Source organism: Nycticebus coucang, chromosome 10 (assembly GCF_027406575.1).
Source record: "Nycticebus coucang isolate mNycCou1 chromosome 10, mNycCou1.pri, whole genome shotgun sequence".
In the NCBI taxonomy this organism is placed as follows: domain Eukaryota; kingdom Metazoa; phylum Chordata; class Mammalia; order Primates; family Lorisidae; genus Nycticebus; species Nycticebus coucang.
Window position 1 is genome coordinate 17,701,586 of NC_069789.1, and position 13,594 is coordinate 17,715,179.

Genomic DNA, 13,594 nt, shown 5'->3' on the forward strand with positions numbered 1-13,594 from the left:
AATGCTGTTGCACAATGCTGCTTGAACTACGGCAGCTGGACTTGGAAGCTCTTTGTCACAGTTTGCACTAACTGACTATCACTTCACCCAAGCTTTGAGCCACTTCTTGCAAGGAAAACAATTCAATTCTCAGTAAGCTGTGGAAAATGCCTTTCATGATTCCATGGCCACTCACTTTCTGGGCCTCTTCACTGCTGGCATAGACCAGCTACTGTTCAGACAGCAAAACTGTGTTTAGGCGCATCCTTTGCTTAATTGTACTGCTTCTTGTTTAAAAAATAACAAACTAAACTTTTGATTTGAAATCAGACATTTCAGATTTAATGACTTAACATTTACCCAGCTGTTTTTTTTTTTTTTCTCCATGACGGTGGAATTCAACTTTTTATTGAACATGTTATTAAAGAGATTTAGTCAAAAAGACCAAAGCCCAAGTCATCATCAGATTCTTCACATTCTTCTTTCTTGGCTTCCACTTCCTCCTCCTCAGCTGGGGCAGCGGCAGTGGAGGGGCCAGGAGCCCCTGCTGGTGCAACAGCAGCTGCTGGAGCAGGTCCACCAGCCCCTACATTGCAGATGAGGCTCCCAATGTTGACATTGGCCAGGGCCATTGCAAACAGGCCAGGCCAAAAAGGTTCAACATTTACACCAGCTGCTTTAAGGAGGGCATTGAGCTTATCCTCCTTGAAGGGCACCTCATTGTCACGCAAAATGAGGGCTGAGTGGATACAGGTGTTTGAAGATGGAGGCTGAGTACTGAGATAGCCCTGCTGGGCATGGTGCTCGCTGCTGGATGAAGTGAGGGCCTCACCCCAATGCAGCCTTAGCTTCCTCGGAGGGACAGAGCAACTTGGTGGCAGCTGAGGAAAAAGCCAGCTGTCTTTTTAAATAGAACCTAACCATAGCAACAACAATAGCAATAACTAAAAAAAAAATTACGACCAGAAATTTGAAACATAATTATTTACATATGCTTTTTAAAAATGTTAATCGTGGAAGGTTTCTAAGTGTCTGCGTCGGCATGATCCAATAGCATTTTCTGCAGTGATAGAAGTGTTCTATTTCTGTGCCACCCAAAGGGGAGTTAGTAGATACACATGGACGTTGAGCATGAAACATGTTTCACGTAACTGAGAATCTCAATTCTTAATTTTATTTCATTTTAATTAATTATTAATTGTTTGATTTCAATTTAAATAACCATATGTGGTATAGCTGCCATGTTAGGCAGCCCACATCTCCATACTTATAATTACAATGCTTAAAGACAAGTATGGAAAGAAGAAATTTTAACGTAAGCGTAATGCCAAAGTTGATACTTTCCCTTAATAACATTAATGAAATTCCTGCAAAATAGATGAGCCTTGTGTAATTGTAACTCCCCCATGGGTATTTACACTGTGGATAGAGTTAGCTCTCCTAATGAATTCCTCCATGCCATCAATGCCCTAATGGATTTGGGATACAATTTTAATGCTCACGTCTACATTTAATTCTCATAGCTACAATTCTCACATCAACAAGAGACATATATATATATTTTTTTTTAGTAAATTTAAATATGGCAGAGGAAAGGGATTTTATTCTTCCTGGTTTTGACTTTCTCTCCACACACACACATACGTATAGCTTTTCTAAAAGATTTCTCCTTTATTCTAAACATACAATCTAGATTCTGTCCAAATAGAGCTCAGTTCTTCTAAAAACAAGGATTTGCAGAGATAATGCACTTCTTTTTTCTTTCTTTATCTCTTTTTTCTTTTCTTTTCTTTTTTTTTTTTTTGACGTTGTTATATATGACTGATTGTAAGGGTGTGACCTCCAAATGCTATACTCTGGCCCACAGAAGTTACAGTTCCCCTTCATGGGAGCAGCTGTTTCTCTCCCATCCTGACCCCTTTCCAGGCCGTCACCCATTGCTCAACTGCCGTGAGTGTTGCCTGCTAATGGCTTGAAGCCACCCCTTCTCAGAAGAATGGCCATGGAAAAATGGGAACCCCCACCCCAGGAGATGGCACCCTTGTCCTGTGGCTTCACCTTTTCTCTTCCTGTGGGCAGTGATGGACAAGTGGAGGCTGAGATTGTGTCTTTGCTTGACTTCTTGTTTTAACTCTTCAGGCTGCTATAATAAAATACCACAGACTGGGGCTTGTGAGCATGAAAATGTACTGCTCATGTTCAGGAAGCTAGGAAGTCCAAGATCAAGGCATCAGCAGCCTAAGTGTCTGCTAAGAGTTTGATTTTTTCCCCCCTGTGTTCACAGGTATATTCCCCTTGCCCAGGGTGAACTGGAGGACAGACAATTCCTGGATTTGTCATAAGATGCTCAGGAAGCCTTGATATTCACCCATTATGTCTGCAGGAGAAAAAATTGGATGCAGCAGCTCCGCAGCAGAAACCTTAGCTTAGAGGACCCATCACTGTTGTTATGAAATGAAATGGTTCCCACGTCCATATCCAAGAAAATCCCCACCCAGTGTAACCAGGGATTCACCCAGAGACTGGTGGAAGGTGCGGTGCTGGCTGCGTAGAGCTCTTCATTGATCAAACTCAGTTCAGAAGCACAGTTCTGAAGACAGTAGGATTTCTCCTTGTCAATTAATTGATTCTTTGCAAATATCCACATCCCTTGTGCCCATGTACACCTCCCAGTAATGACAGCCAGAAGAGAACCAAGGAGACAAAATAAATAGTTGATTCTCTGCACATGCTCTTCCCTTTTTATCTGGAAACTCTCACAGCAGACATTCCCCAGATCATCAGAAATGATAAGATAGATGTTTGTTGTCTGTGTCCATATCACAGGTCATATCCACATGGATTAGAGTCACCTGGGGATACTTACACCTTGCAGATTCCTGGGCTTTACTGCCAGAGGATGAGATTCATTTCATGCAGGTTTTTGCTACTGAACATGTAGGTCAGGAGTGAGCAGCCCCAGAACCACCCAAGCTCTTCTTAGAAATCCTCATTCTCAGCTGGGAGCAGTGGCTCACACATGTAATCCCAACCCTTGGGAGGTGAAGGCAGGTGGATTGCCTGAGCTCACAGATTTGAGACCAGCCTGAGCAAGAGCAAGACCCCTGTCTCTAAAAATAAATAAATAAATAACCGGGCATTGTGGCGGGCGCCTGTACTTCCAGCTACTTGGGAGGCTGAGGCGAGAGAATAGCTTGAGCCCAAGAGTTTGAGAGGTTGCTGTGAACTATGATGTTGTGATGCCATGGCACTCTACTGAGGGCGACAAAGTGAGACACCGTCCGGAAAAAAGAAAAAATGAAAGAAAAGAAAAAAAGCAAGAAATCCTTATTCTCACTCCAGCTGAGTGCCTGGAGCTTTCTCATGCTTGGGTTCATCTGCGGATCAGATGGGGCTTGACCTTAGAAACCAGTTCTCCCAGCTGGGCAGTGGCCCTGATGTGACTCTCCTGAGGGACTGCAAGGAGAGGAGACACAGTAAGCTCTGTCTGTGGGGTTCCTTCTGCAGTGAGCTGATGTATTGGCAGCAGCGGGCATAGCCACATGTCAGGTGCATGGGTTCGTTGAGATAAGCAGGTAGGACATCTACTTACGTCTTTCCAGTTTTCAACCACGACCACTATCTCTCCTCCACAGGATCCCTTCTGGCTTCCAAATGCTTCTAAGGACAGCTCAGATCTCAGGACCTGCTTTCTTAGAGGTGAAACCTTCTCTCTGTGTCCTCGTGGTGGAGAGGTGAACGAGCTTCCTTGAGCATATTTTATAAGGATGCTGGTCTGATTCCAAATGCCCCCACCTCTTAAAGCCTCGTCTTGTGAATTAGATCTGCACCTGAGAATTCTGGAGGCAGAATCATTGACAGCATTTCACTCCTTCTTCTGTCCTGTCTTGCTTTGGCCATCCCTTCCTCAGACAACGCATCCTCAGTATGTCACATGCACCTGAATCCCCATCTCAGGCTCCACTTCTAGAAAACCAGGCCTGAGACATCATCTCAAGGTCCTGAATTATTTTCATGAAGAAGAAGATGCATGCCAATGTTTGGGCTCACATGCTCCTCCTCGGAAAGGAATAGAAGGAGTTTCCATCAATAAGCTGTGAGAAACAATCGACTTTTGCCTTTTATTTTCTGTGCAAAATTTTATCTTCTACCTTATCAAAAGGTAGAAAAGTTATGGGATATCACTAGAGCCTAGATTGAAATATAAACCTAATTGCAAAATAGAGGCTGTCACTCCTGTTGAGGTAATCAGTCAAAATGGAAGTGAACGATTAGACTAAGTATTTCAGAGTAGTGTACTTTGGCTACATTACAATCTAGAAAGATAAAATGAGCTGGGCTTGGTGGCTCATGCCTGTAGTCCCAGCTACTGGGGAGGCTGAGGCAGGATACTTGCTTGAGGCCAGGAGTTTATGCCTAGGTGATATAGTAAAACCTCATTTCTAAAAACAAAAGAGAATAAGAAGAGAAAAAAGATACTATGGTTAATTTTATGTGTCAGCTTGACCAAGCTAGAGGGTACCCAGATACTGGGCTGAGCATTATTCTGGGTGTGTCTGTGAAGGTGTTTCTGGATGAGATTAACATTTGAATCAATAGACTGAGTAAAGCAGATTGTCATCCCTAACACGGGTAGGCCTCATCTAATCGATTGAAGACCTTCAAAGGCTGAGTAAGAGAGGATTGCTTTTGCCTATTTGATTGAGCTATACCACTGGTCTTATTCAGCCCTTGGGCTTGAAGTGAAACAATCGCTCTTCTTGGGTCATAAGCCTGCAGGCTTTCCGCCTGGAGTTTACACCATCAGCTCTCCTGACTCACAGGCCTCTGGACTCAGAGTAGAACCATCAGCTGTCCTGTGGTTTCAGCTTAGCAGCTCTACTTCTTGAGACCTCTCAGCTACACAATTGTATAAGCCAATTCTTTGTGGTAAAACTCACTTTGGCCAAGCATGGTGGCTCACACCTGTATTTCTAGCACCCTGGGAGGCTAAGGCAGAAGCATAACTTGAGCTATGGCGTTTGAGACCAGCCTGAGCAAGAGTGAAGCCCCATCTCTACTAAAAATAGAAAAATCAGCCAGGCATTGTGGTGGGTACCCACAGTCCAGCTACTTGGGAGGCTGAGACAGGAGGATCACTTGAACCAGAAGTTTTGAGATTGCTGTGAGTTAGACTGACATTACAACAGTAGTGTTGTCTGGGCAACAGAGTGAGACTCTCTCAAAAAGAAATCTCATTTTATATCTATATTCTCTACCTAGATAGAAAGACGAGTTTCTCCTATTGACTCTTTCTCTGGAAAACCTTGACTAAATGCAAGAGGTAAATTTTTCACATTGGACTCAACAGACAAGGAAGGAAAGAGCAGGATGGGATGGAAGAGTAAAGTGGTTTTAATATTTAATAAAGAAAGTTTTGATAACCCCACCTCCCTTATTAAGCATACAAACAAATAAACGAGGTTGGCTTAGGCCAAAGGAAAGGAAGCATGCATTCTGTCTGTCCTCTGTTGCCTCTGGTCCCAATAGTAAGCAAGAACAAAAGCTTTCGTTTAGAATATACAATGATTTTGTAGAAAACGGAACATTGATTTATTCATTCATAATGAGAAATGAAACCATCGAGCAGATTAGATGCTGTTTGCTGCTCAGTTTATTCCACTCCTCCAGGCAAATTTATAAGGGGAACCAAATGAAAACCAGAATTTTTCGTTGTCCGAGAAGCAGGAGGAATTTGGATGATTTTCAAAATGGGGAAGTTACTCATCTATGACCACCTGACTTTCACTCTCCTGGGGGCATGCTGCCTGCAGAGGGGCCTGGGCCAGGCTGCTCTCCCCTGAGGAAGATCCAAGCCCCTTGCCAGCAAAGCTTCTCATTCCCTTTGTTTTTGGACTGTTTAGCTGGCTAGCTCCCTTCTTTCTGACTGCCGTATCTTATATATGCATATGTATTTTCTTCTGTAACAAGTTTTTGGTCCTGTTTAATATTTTCTAATCACAAAGACATATGTGATCATTGTAAGACCTCTGAACCTAGTAAAAACTCTCTACCACCCAGGGATAACCACTGAGAAACGAGACCAAAGAGAGTCCCCGCCTTGTAGTGAGGGAGAGAGGAGCTTGTGGGGAGCTGAGGATGTTGCCTGGGGCAGGGAAGAGCTCAGAATTATTTTTCTCCTATCTTCAAATATTCTTTACATTAGGTTTCAGCAAACTTTTTCTTTAAATAGCCAGATAGTAAATAATTTAGACTATGTGGACCCCGTGTTCTTGCTACCACTCAACTCTGTCCCAGTGGTCCCGAAGCCGCCACAGCTCCTACGTGACGGACGGTTGTGGCCGAGTTCCAGTGAAACTTTATACAAGCAGCCAGCATGTCATGTCTGGCCCAAAGGTCGTCGTTTGCCAACCTCTTATCTGTATCATCATCTAAAATGGCTCCAGAATAAGTCATGCATTTTATTATTATTATTTTTTGAGACTGAGTCTCAAGCTGTCGCCCTGGGTAGAGTGCTGTGGCGTCACAGTTCACAGCAACCTCAAACTCTTGAGCTCAAGTGACTCTCTTGCCTCAACCTCCCCAGTAGCTGGGACTACAGGCACCTGCCATGATGCCCTGCTGTTTTTTTGTTGCAGTTGTCATGGTTGTTTTAGCTGGCCTGGGCTGGGTTCAAACCCGCCAGCCTTGGTGTATGTGGCTGTCGCCCTACTCACTGAGCTACAGGCACTGCCCATGCATTTTATTATTAAGAAAAAAGTTTTATTTTTGTAGTCAAATCATTTACAAATGCTTCTCTCCTTGCTTCTCAATATGCCTTTTGTTTAGGGTATAGGTCAGTTTACAAATAATTGCTCAACATGTCCATGGGGTGTGCAAGAGGCTTGGGTGTTTCCTGACGGCAAGCACTGACAGCACAGAGACCGAGCTACCCCTCCCCTCAGGACACGCCTCACACCTGTTACCTGTGATGCACAACCAGGATACTCATGGCAGAATGAATGGGTAACGTCCACGAGCTGAATGCAATGTAGACGCCTGTATGGTAGAAAGGCTAAACCATTGTATATCATACCATAAAATACCACCCAGCAAACTACAGTGAGCAAACTACAACATCACGCAGCCCTGCCAATGGCTCTCATAGACAGGATACTGAGCGGAGGACAGAGAGTATGTGGTCTGATTTCATTTTCCATAAACTTCAAAAACTAACCCATGATGTTGATTTTTTTTTCCTAGACAGAGTCTCACTCAGTCGCCTGGAGGTTGAGTGCCATGGCATCATAGCTCACAGCACCCTCAAACTCTTAGGCAATCCTCTTCCCTCAGCCTCGCCGAGTAGCCAGGACTAGAGGCACCTGCCACAACACCTGGCTAGTTTTTCTATTTTTAGTAGTGACGGGGTCTCACTCTTGCTCAGGCTGATCTCGAAATCCTGAGCTCAGGCAATCCACCTGCCTCGGTCTCCCAAAGTGCTAGGATGACAGGCATGAGCCTTTGACGCCAACTAGTCCATGATGTTGAAATCGCGAGTGACTTCCCTCGGAAGAGGGGTAGTCAGCGACTAGTCAAGGTTGCAGGGTTTGCTGGGGTGCTAGTAATCTTCTATTTCTTAATCAGGGTGTTAATTTTACAAGCAAGTTCATCTTCCTGGGAGTACATTTAAATCTTTTAAAAATCACAGCGGCCTTAATAATTACTGACTTTACTAAAAGGTAGCCATGTGCCAGGCCCTGTGCACTTCATAGCAATTGTCTAATCCTTGCAAAACTCCACCCAGGTGAATTCTCAGCCCCATTTTATAGAGAAAAAAAGGTTCAGAGAGGTTAAGAAACTTGCTTAAAGCCACACTGAGAGCGAGTGGCTGAGGTATAGTCTGCTCCCTGGGTAACAGTCTGCAAATGATAGCAGGGCAATGCCCACCTTTATGAAATCCACTGATAAATCGGGTGTCCTATAAAAGAGCCTCATGAGATTTGGCGAAGGGTGAAATCTTGGAGATGAGCACTCAAGGCTAGAGCATCTTAATGTCTAAACACCTCACCTTCCAGTCTTTGGTGCCACAGAGCAAGGAGGGGAACTGGAAATAGGAAAATTTCTTCTGCCCACCACATTGGTCCCTTATCACAGCACCAGCATGGCTCAACATGAAAGTGGTGACTTCCTCTGGGAGGAACAAATGAGTGGATACAGCATCCATGGACTTGGATGTCACAGTTGGAGTCAAAGCAGGAAAAGCTTCCAGAGCCCCGACTCTTGAGTAAATAAATGGGGGGAGAGACCAAGAACCACACTTACCCAGTGTTCTCTGGAATTATCGTGGGTCCAGTTCTGTCCCTCTGTCCCTCCCTTTCTTCCTCCTACAAACTCTAATTGAAGGGCCAATATTTGTTAGACACTACAACATCTTATTTCTTTTTTTAAATGACAGTGTCAGCATAACCTGGTTCATATGCAAGCTTACGAAATTATTCATATGTTCCCAAATAGAAATAAAAGAAGCCTATGACCAAATAAATAAATGCTGCAAAATTTTAGGCGCCTGTGGCTCAGTGAGTAGGGCGCTGGCCCCATATACCAAGGGTGATGGGTTCAAACCCAGCCCCAGCCAAACTGCAACATAAAATAGCTGGGCGTTATGGCGGGCGCTTGTAGTCCCAGCTACTTGGGAGGCTGAGGCAAGAGAATCGCCTAAGCCCAGAAACTGGAGGTTGCTGTGAGCTGTGTGACGCCATAGCACTTTACTGAGGGCAATAAAGTGAGACTCTGTCTCTAAAAAAAAAGAACTTTCAAATAAAACCTGTTTGCAGTACAGGCAGTGGAATGTGAGAATTTGCAACATTTATCTGGGTCCCTGAAGGTATCAATAAACTTTTATATAAGGCAAACATTCTACATGCTAGAAAATAGACACTGTAACATTTTATGTTTTGTTTAGCTGCAGTACGTAAATTCCCCCGGCCCCACAGAGGAGGAGGTTGGGCTGTGACTTCCAGCATTCCGAGGGATTCTCAGACACTCCCTGCAGCCAGTGCAGGTGGATGCGGCCTCACACTGGAATGATTCCTTACTGTGGAATCAGTTACTTTTGGCTTTGGGGAATTTGTGATTGCTGTTTTTGAAGCACTCTTTTCAGAATTTAATGAAGTAAAAATTATACAAAAGATAATCATTGTTGAGAGAGGAAGTGAGTAATCTGCTCTCCATCCTAAGTGTGCATGAGGATCTTCACTTACTGTGTCTAAACACCTTCTCTTTTATACTGGTTTTGTTTATGTATATATACCAGCAAAGAAATAGCTATTATGGCTGTAAATTGTGCCTGATACTGAGATTAATAGCTATAAAAATAGTTCTCGAGGGAACTGGGGTCTGGTTTAACCATCTCTCCAATGTTCCTCTCTAAGAGCAATATTTCACGGGCGTTGTAAAATTTATAAGCCTATATTCACGAGGTCTGCATGGTTCCAACCAGGCAGGGCTGGAAGTTGTCCTCATAGTCAGTGCTTAATAGGCGCTGCCATTGTGATATTCCAGGTGTCGCAGTAAACACACCGTATGGGGGGTTATTATGGAAGCTGCGCTCAATACGGGGTCACAGGGCCTACACTGAAGGGGGAGGGAAGGATTGATGGAAAACTGCCCTTTCCTTTCAATAATGGCTCAGGAGGGCAGGGAGGTGGGCTGGACTTGTGAGGCAGAGGAAGGGTCACATCACTGTAATGGCCACTTCATTAGCCCCCCACAGGCTGCACAGGAAGGGGGGGTGGAATTACTTCCTGTACCTCTCTTTGCAGGGATGAGAACACACACCTAGTGCCACTGGTGTACTGGACCCAGCTTTTTCCAGCTTTTTGTGAGCCTGCTGTTAAACACAGACATTAAAAATTGAATCAGGTAAACTCACAATTAAATAAAATGAATTAAAGAGCAAAGTGAATAAGTGCTCAGAATTCTTCATTTCTTCATCACTGGGCTACGTTTTACTAAGATCTGTGCTGGGCCGTTATAGACGTCGGTTTTATCTGTAATATGGGATCCCGAAATGGTGTAAACCTCCCAGCTGCACGGTCAGGGGGCAGGTCGGCAGCTTGCAGCGAGCCTTGGAGGGAGCACTCACGCAGCAGAGATGGGCATGTGCTAAGTGTTACGGTGTGTGTGTATGTGTGCGGGAGTGTGTATTTGTGGAGAGTCTGTTGTTAAACATTTCCACACATACCACAGCTGGATCCCCTTGTTGCTGTTGTGGTTTTTTCCTACCACTCAGGGGGGCCACCGTGCTCCCCCACCCCCCGCCTTCTCTGCCATTTTCTGGCCCCCTTCTTGGAACGGTTGTAACACACCTGCCTGGTGGGGCCGCAAGAGAACCCAAAAAGCCCTAATTTTCTCATTTGAAGACTCGGGGGCAAGAATACTATCTTCTGTGATGACCTTGTGGAGTGCTGTGCATTGGGTACACATTATCATGTGAGCGTAAGAAGATGATCCTTGAACTATCACTCTTATACTTCTTGGTCTTCAAAACGTTCCCATTATTTTTAAAGGCTGTACAGGGGCAGTAAACACTAATTCATGTTTTTAGTATCATAGAATGTTAGAAGTAGAAGAAATCTTTCAGATGTTCCAACTTGGGAAAAATCCCAGATCTGCCTCACACCCTGACCTCTCAGAGACTATTTCATAAAAAGCCAGAAGGCTTGTGGGATCTCTGGGTCAGGAGGAACAAAGGTTTGCTTGGTTCCTTCCATACGGAAAACAGAAGAAGAAGGCAGGTTATTACAAATACACGTATGAATTGTTGAGGTAAAAGCTCGTGATAATAACAGTACTGAAAATCACATTTCACTGCTTTCCACGCACAATATATGTTCATTTAATCTACATAACAAACCTGTGAATTATTTTCTCCATTTTAAAATTGACAAGAGACAGAGGCTTAGCTTAAATATCTTATACAACTGCACAGCTCTTGTCTTGGCAAACTAAAATATGAACTTGGACTGGTCCAGCTCCAGAACCGTGCTTTATCACCTTTTGACTTACTCTTCCATGAACACTAAGTGCGGGGCGGCTGGTGCCCTGGGACCCCGTGCTGGGAGGAGTTTGCTGAATCTCACAGGGAGTCCCAGTCTCTCCCATGTGGCGTCTGCTTCTCTCGTAGGTTCTGTGCTCTCCTTTGCTCCCTGGCTACGGTCAGCTTGCCTTAGACCAGTGGTAGCTCCAGCTTGAACTGCACGTGTCTTTCCGTTAACTGGGTTTCCTAATTTCAGCTACCAAGGGCGAATTCACATGAGTCCTGCTCATCTTTCTGGCCTAGCCACGAGTCCTCCTTTGGGTCAGGCCTCTGCTCCCAACACAATCCGCTGTGCTCCTATGGCCTGGAATAGCATGTCTCTTATTTGACTTCCTAAGGGTCTTCACCTGCTTCAATGTTTACAGCTATTTGTGTATTCTCTTTATCTTCTCTACTCAACAGCAAGAGCCCAAAGTACAAAATCTGCATCTGTCCTCAGCATTTAGCACAGTAGCAGGTGGTCCAAAGGGCTTAGTTGAAGAGGTGAGCTATCATTTCCCACCTGGAGTGGCCACATCGACACTAGTAGAGAAATGCATAATTTAAGTAGCAACTAGGGAATTGAAATGTTCGTTACCTTACCTCAATTCCCTATTTCAGTGGAAGTATAAATTCTTGGTCTTTATTATTTGTATTATTGGGATAGCTTTCAGTTTTACTTGGCTGGTATCCATTTGGCATAAGACACCTAGAGTAAGCGTAGTTTTCTGGCAATAGTAACTGAGTATATCAGTGAACCAGAAAAGGGAAGCTGCCACAGGTGTCTGCCAGCCCACAGGTCATTCTGGAAAAGGGAAGCTGCCACGGTGTCTGCCAGCCCACAGGTCATTCTGGAAAAGGGAAGCTGCCACGGGTGTCTGCCGGCACAGGTCATTCTGGAAAAGGGAAGCTGCCATGGTGTCTGCCAGCCCACAGGTCATTCTGGAAAAGGGAAGCTGCCACAGTGTCTGCCAGCCCACAGGTCATTCTGGAAAAGGGAAGCTGCCACGGGTGTCTGCCGGCACAGGTCATTCTGGAAAAGGGAAGCTGCCACAGGTGTCTGCCAGCCCACAGGTCATTCTGGAAAAGGGAAGCTGCCACAGTGTCTGCCAGCCCACAGGTCATTCTGGAAAAGGGAAGCTGCCACGGGTGTCTGCCAGCACAGGTCATTCTGGGCTGAGAAGAAAGAGAGCACATTTGTCCCACTTCCCTCTCCGGCTCTTCCATCCTTCCAGGCCACATGGGAAGACTTCCCAATCCTCCTTAGAATCATGTTGGAATCATGGCAGTAGTCAGGTGGCTTAGTCCATCTTTGTTGCTTATGACAGAATACCGGAAACGAGTCAATTTATTAATTTATAAAAAAAATGAATTTATTTCTTACAGTTATGGAGGCTGAGAATTTCAAGGTCAAATATCTCTCAGTGAGGACTGCATGAGAGCCTTCCTCCTGAGAGGGACTCTATGAGAAAATCCCCAGATGGCCTGGGATCTCATGTGGTGACAGGGCTGAGAGTGCTAACGTGCTAGTCAGGTCTCTCTTCGTCTCCTCATAAAGCCACCAGTCCCACTCCCATGATAACCCGATCATCCATCAGTCCAAGAATGGATTAATCTATTCAGGAGGGCAGAGCCCTCAGGACCAATCACCTCTTAAAGGCACCACACTGGGAATCAAGTTTCATCATGAGTTTTGGAGGGGAACACTCAAAGCACAGCATCAGGTATGTGGACTCGGAGCAGAAGGAAAGGGAGTCATTTCTGGTTGGTGGCAATTTAAAGTGGGTGTGAGTTTCCTGTGCCACTTCTCTGCCCCTCCACATGAGTGGTAGAGGCTACCTGTTGAGCGGGCAGAGCCACAAGGATGGAAAGATATCTCGGAGAAGAGCTACTTGACTTGCGTCTAAGATTGTACATGCAAGAAGTAAACACTGGTGGTATCACACTTTTGATATTTGGAGGTTATTAGTTAACAAAGAACACCATGGCCTATCCTAAGGAAGGGCAGCTTTCAGAACCCTCAACCCGCAACCTGACCTGCGGATGAGCTCAAAGGCGACCTTCAGCCCTTCAGGCCCTGTCAGGGCAGGTGACATAGTGACTCATGAGTAGCAGTGGTGATGAGCATAAATTAAAATTAGGTGGACTCAGATTTAAATCAGTTCTGTTACTTCATCACCTAGAACCTTGAGAGAAGACTCTCTGCACTTCCTTATCCTTATTTGTAGAAAGAAGATGAGACAATGTCACAGGAAACTCAGGAGGACAAAATGAGAAAATGCAGACTTAGCATGCCTTGCGCTATTTCAGAATCCCTCCTGCCCCTCACATGTCTACCCTATCCTATTCTCTCCTAAAGTCACCAGTGCAGCAACCATCCCTAAGGCTCTACCAGCATAGTATGGTCTTCCTACTGCAACCTTATTGGATTAAATTACCCTGAAATAAATTAAATTGGAAGATGAGGATGATCTGGAGGTCAGCTGTGCCAAAGGTCAGTCTTGACAAACCCCAGGCACCATCAGTGTGGCCACACTTAGTTTCTGCATGCTCAGGTGA

The 13,594-nt window shown here is 44.9% G+C and overlaps 1 protein-coding gene across 1 annotated transcript; it reads right to left on the minus strand.

Moving 5' to 3' along the window:
- Positions 1 to 410: 410 nt before the first annotated feature.
- LOC128596350 (60S acidic ribosomal protein P1-like) lies at positions 411 to 13,131 on the minus strand. Its single transcript, XM_053606025.1, has 3 exons — positions 13,073 to 13,131; positions 11,879 to 11,977; positions 411 to 831 (listed from the first exon to the last, which is right to left on the minus strand). Exons 1-3 carry the CDS (start codon positions 13,129 to 13,131, stop codon positions 411 to 413), a joined length of 579 nt encoding a protein of 192 aa, XP_053462000.1.
- Between the last annotated feature and the right edge of the window lie 463 nt (positions 13,132 to 13,594).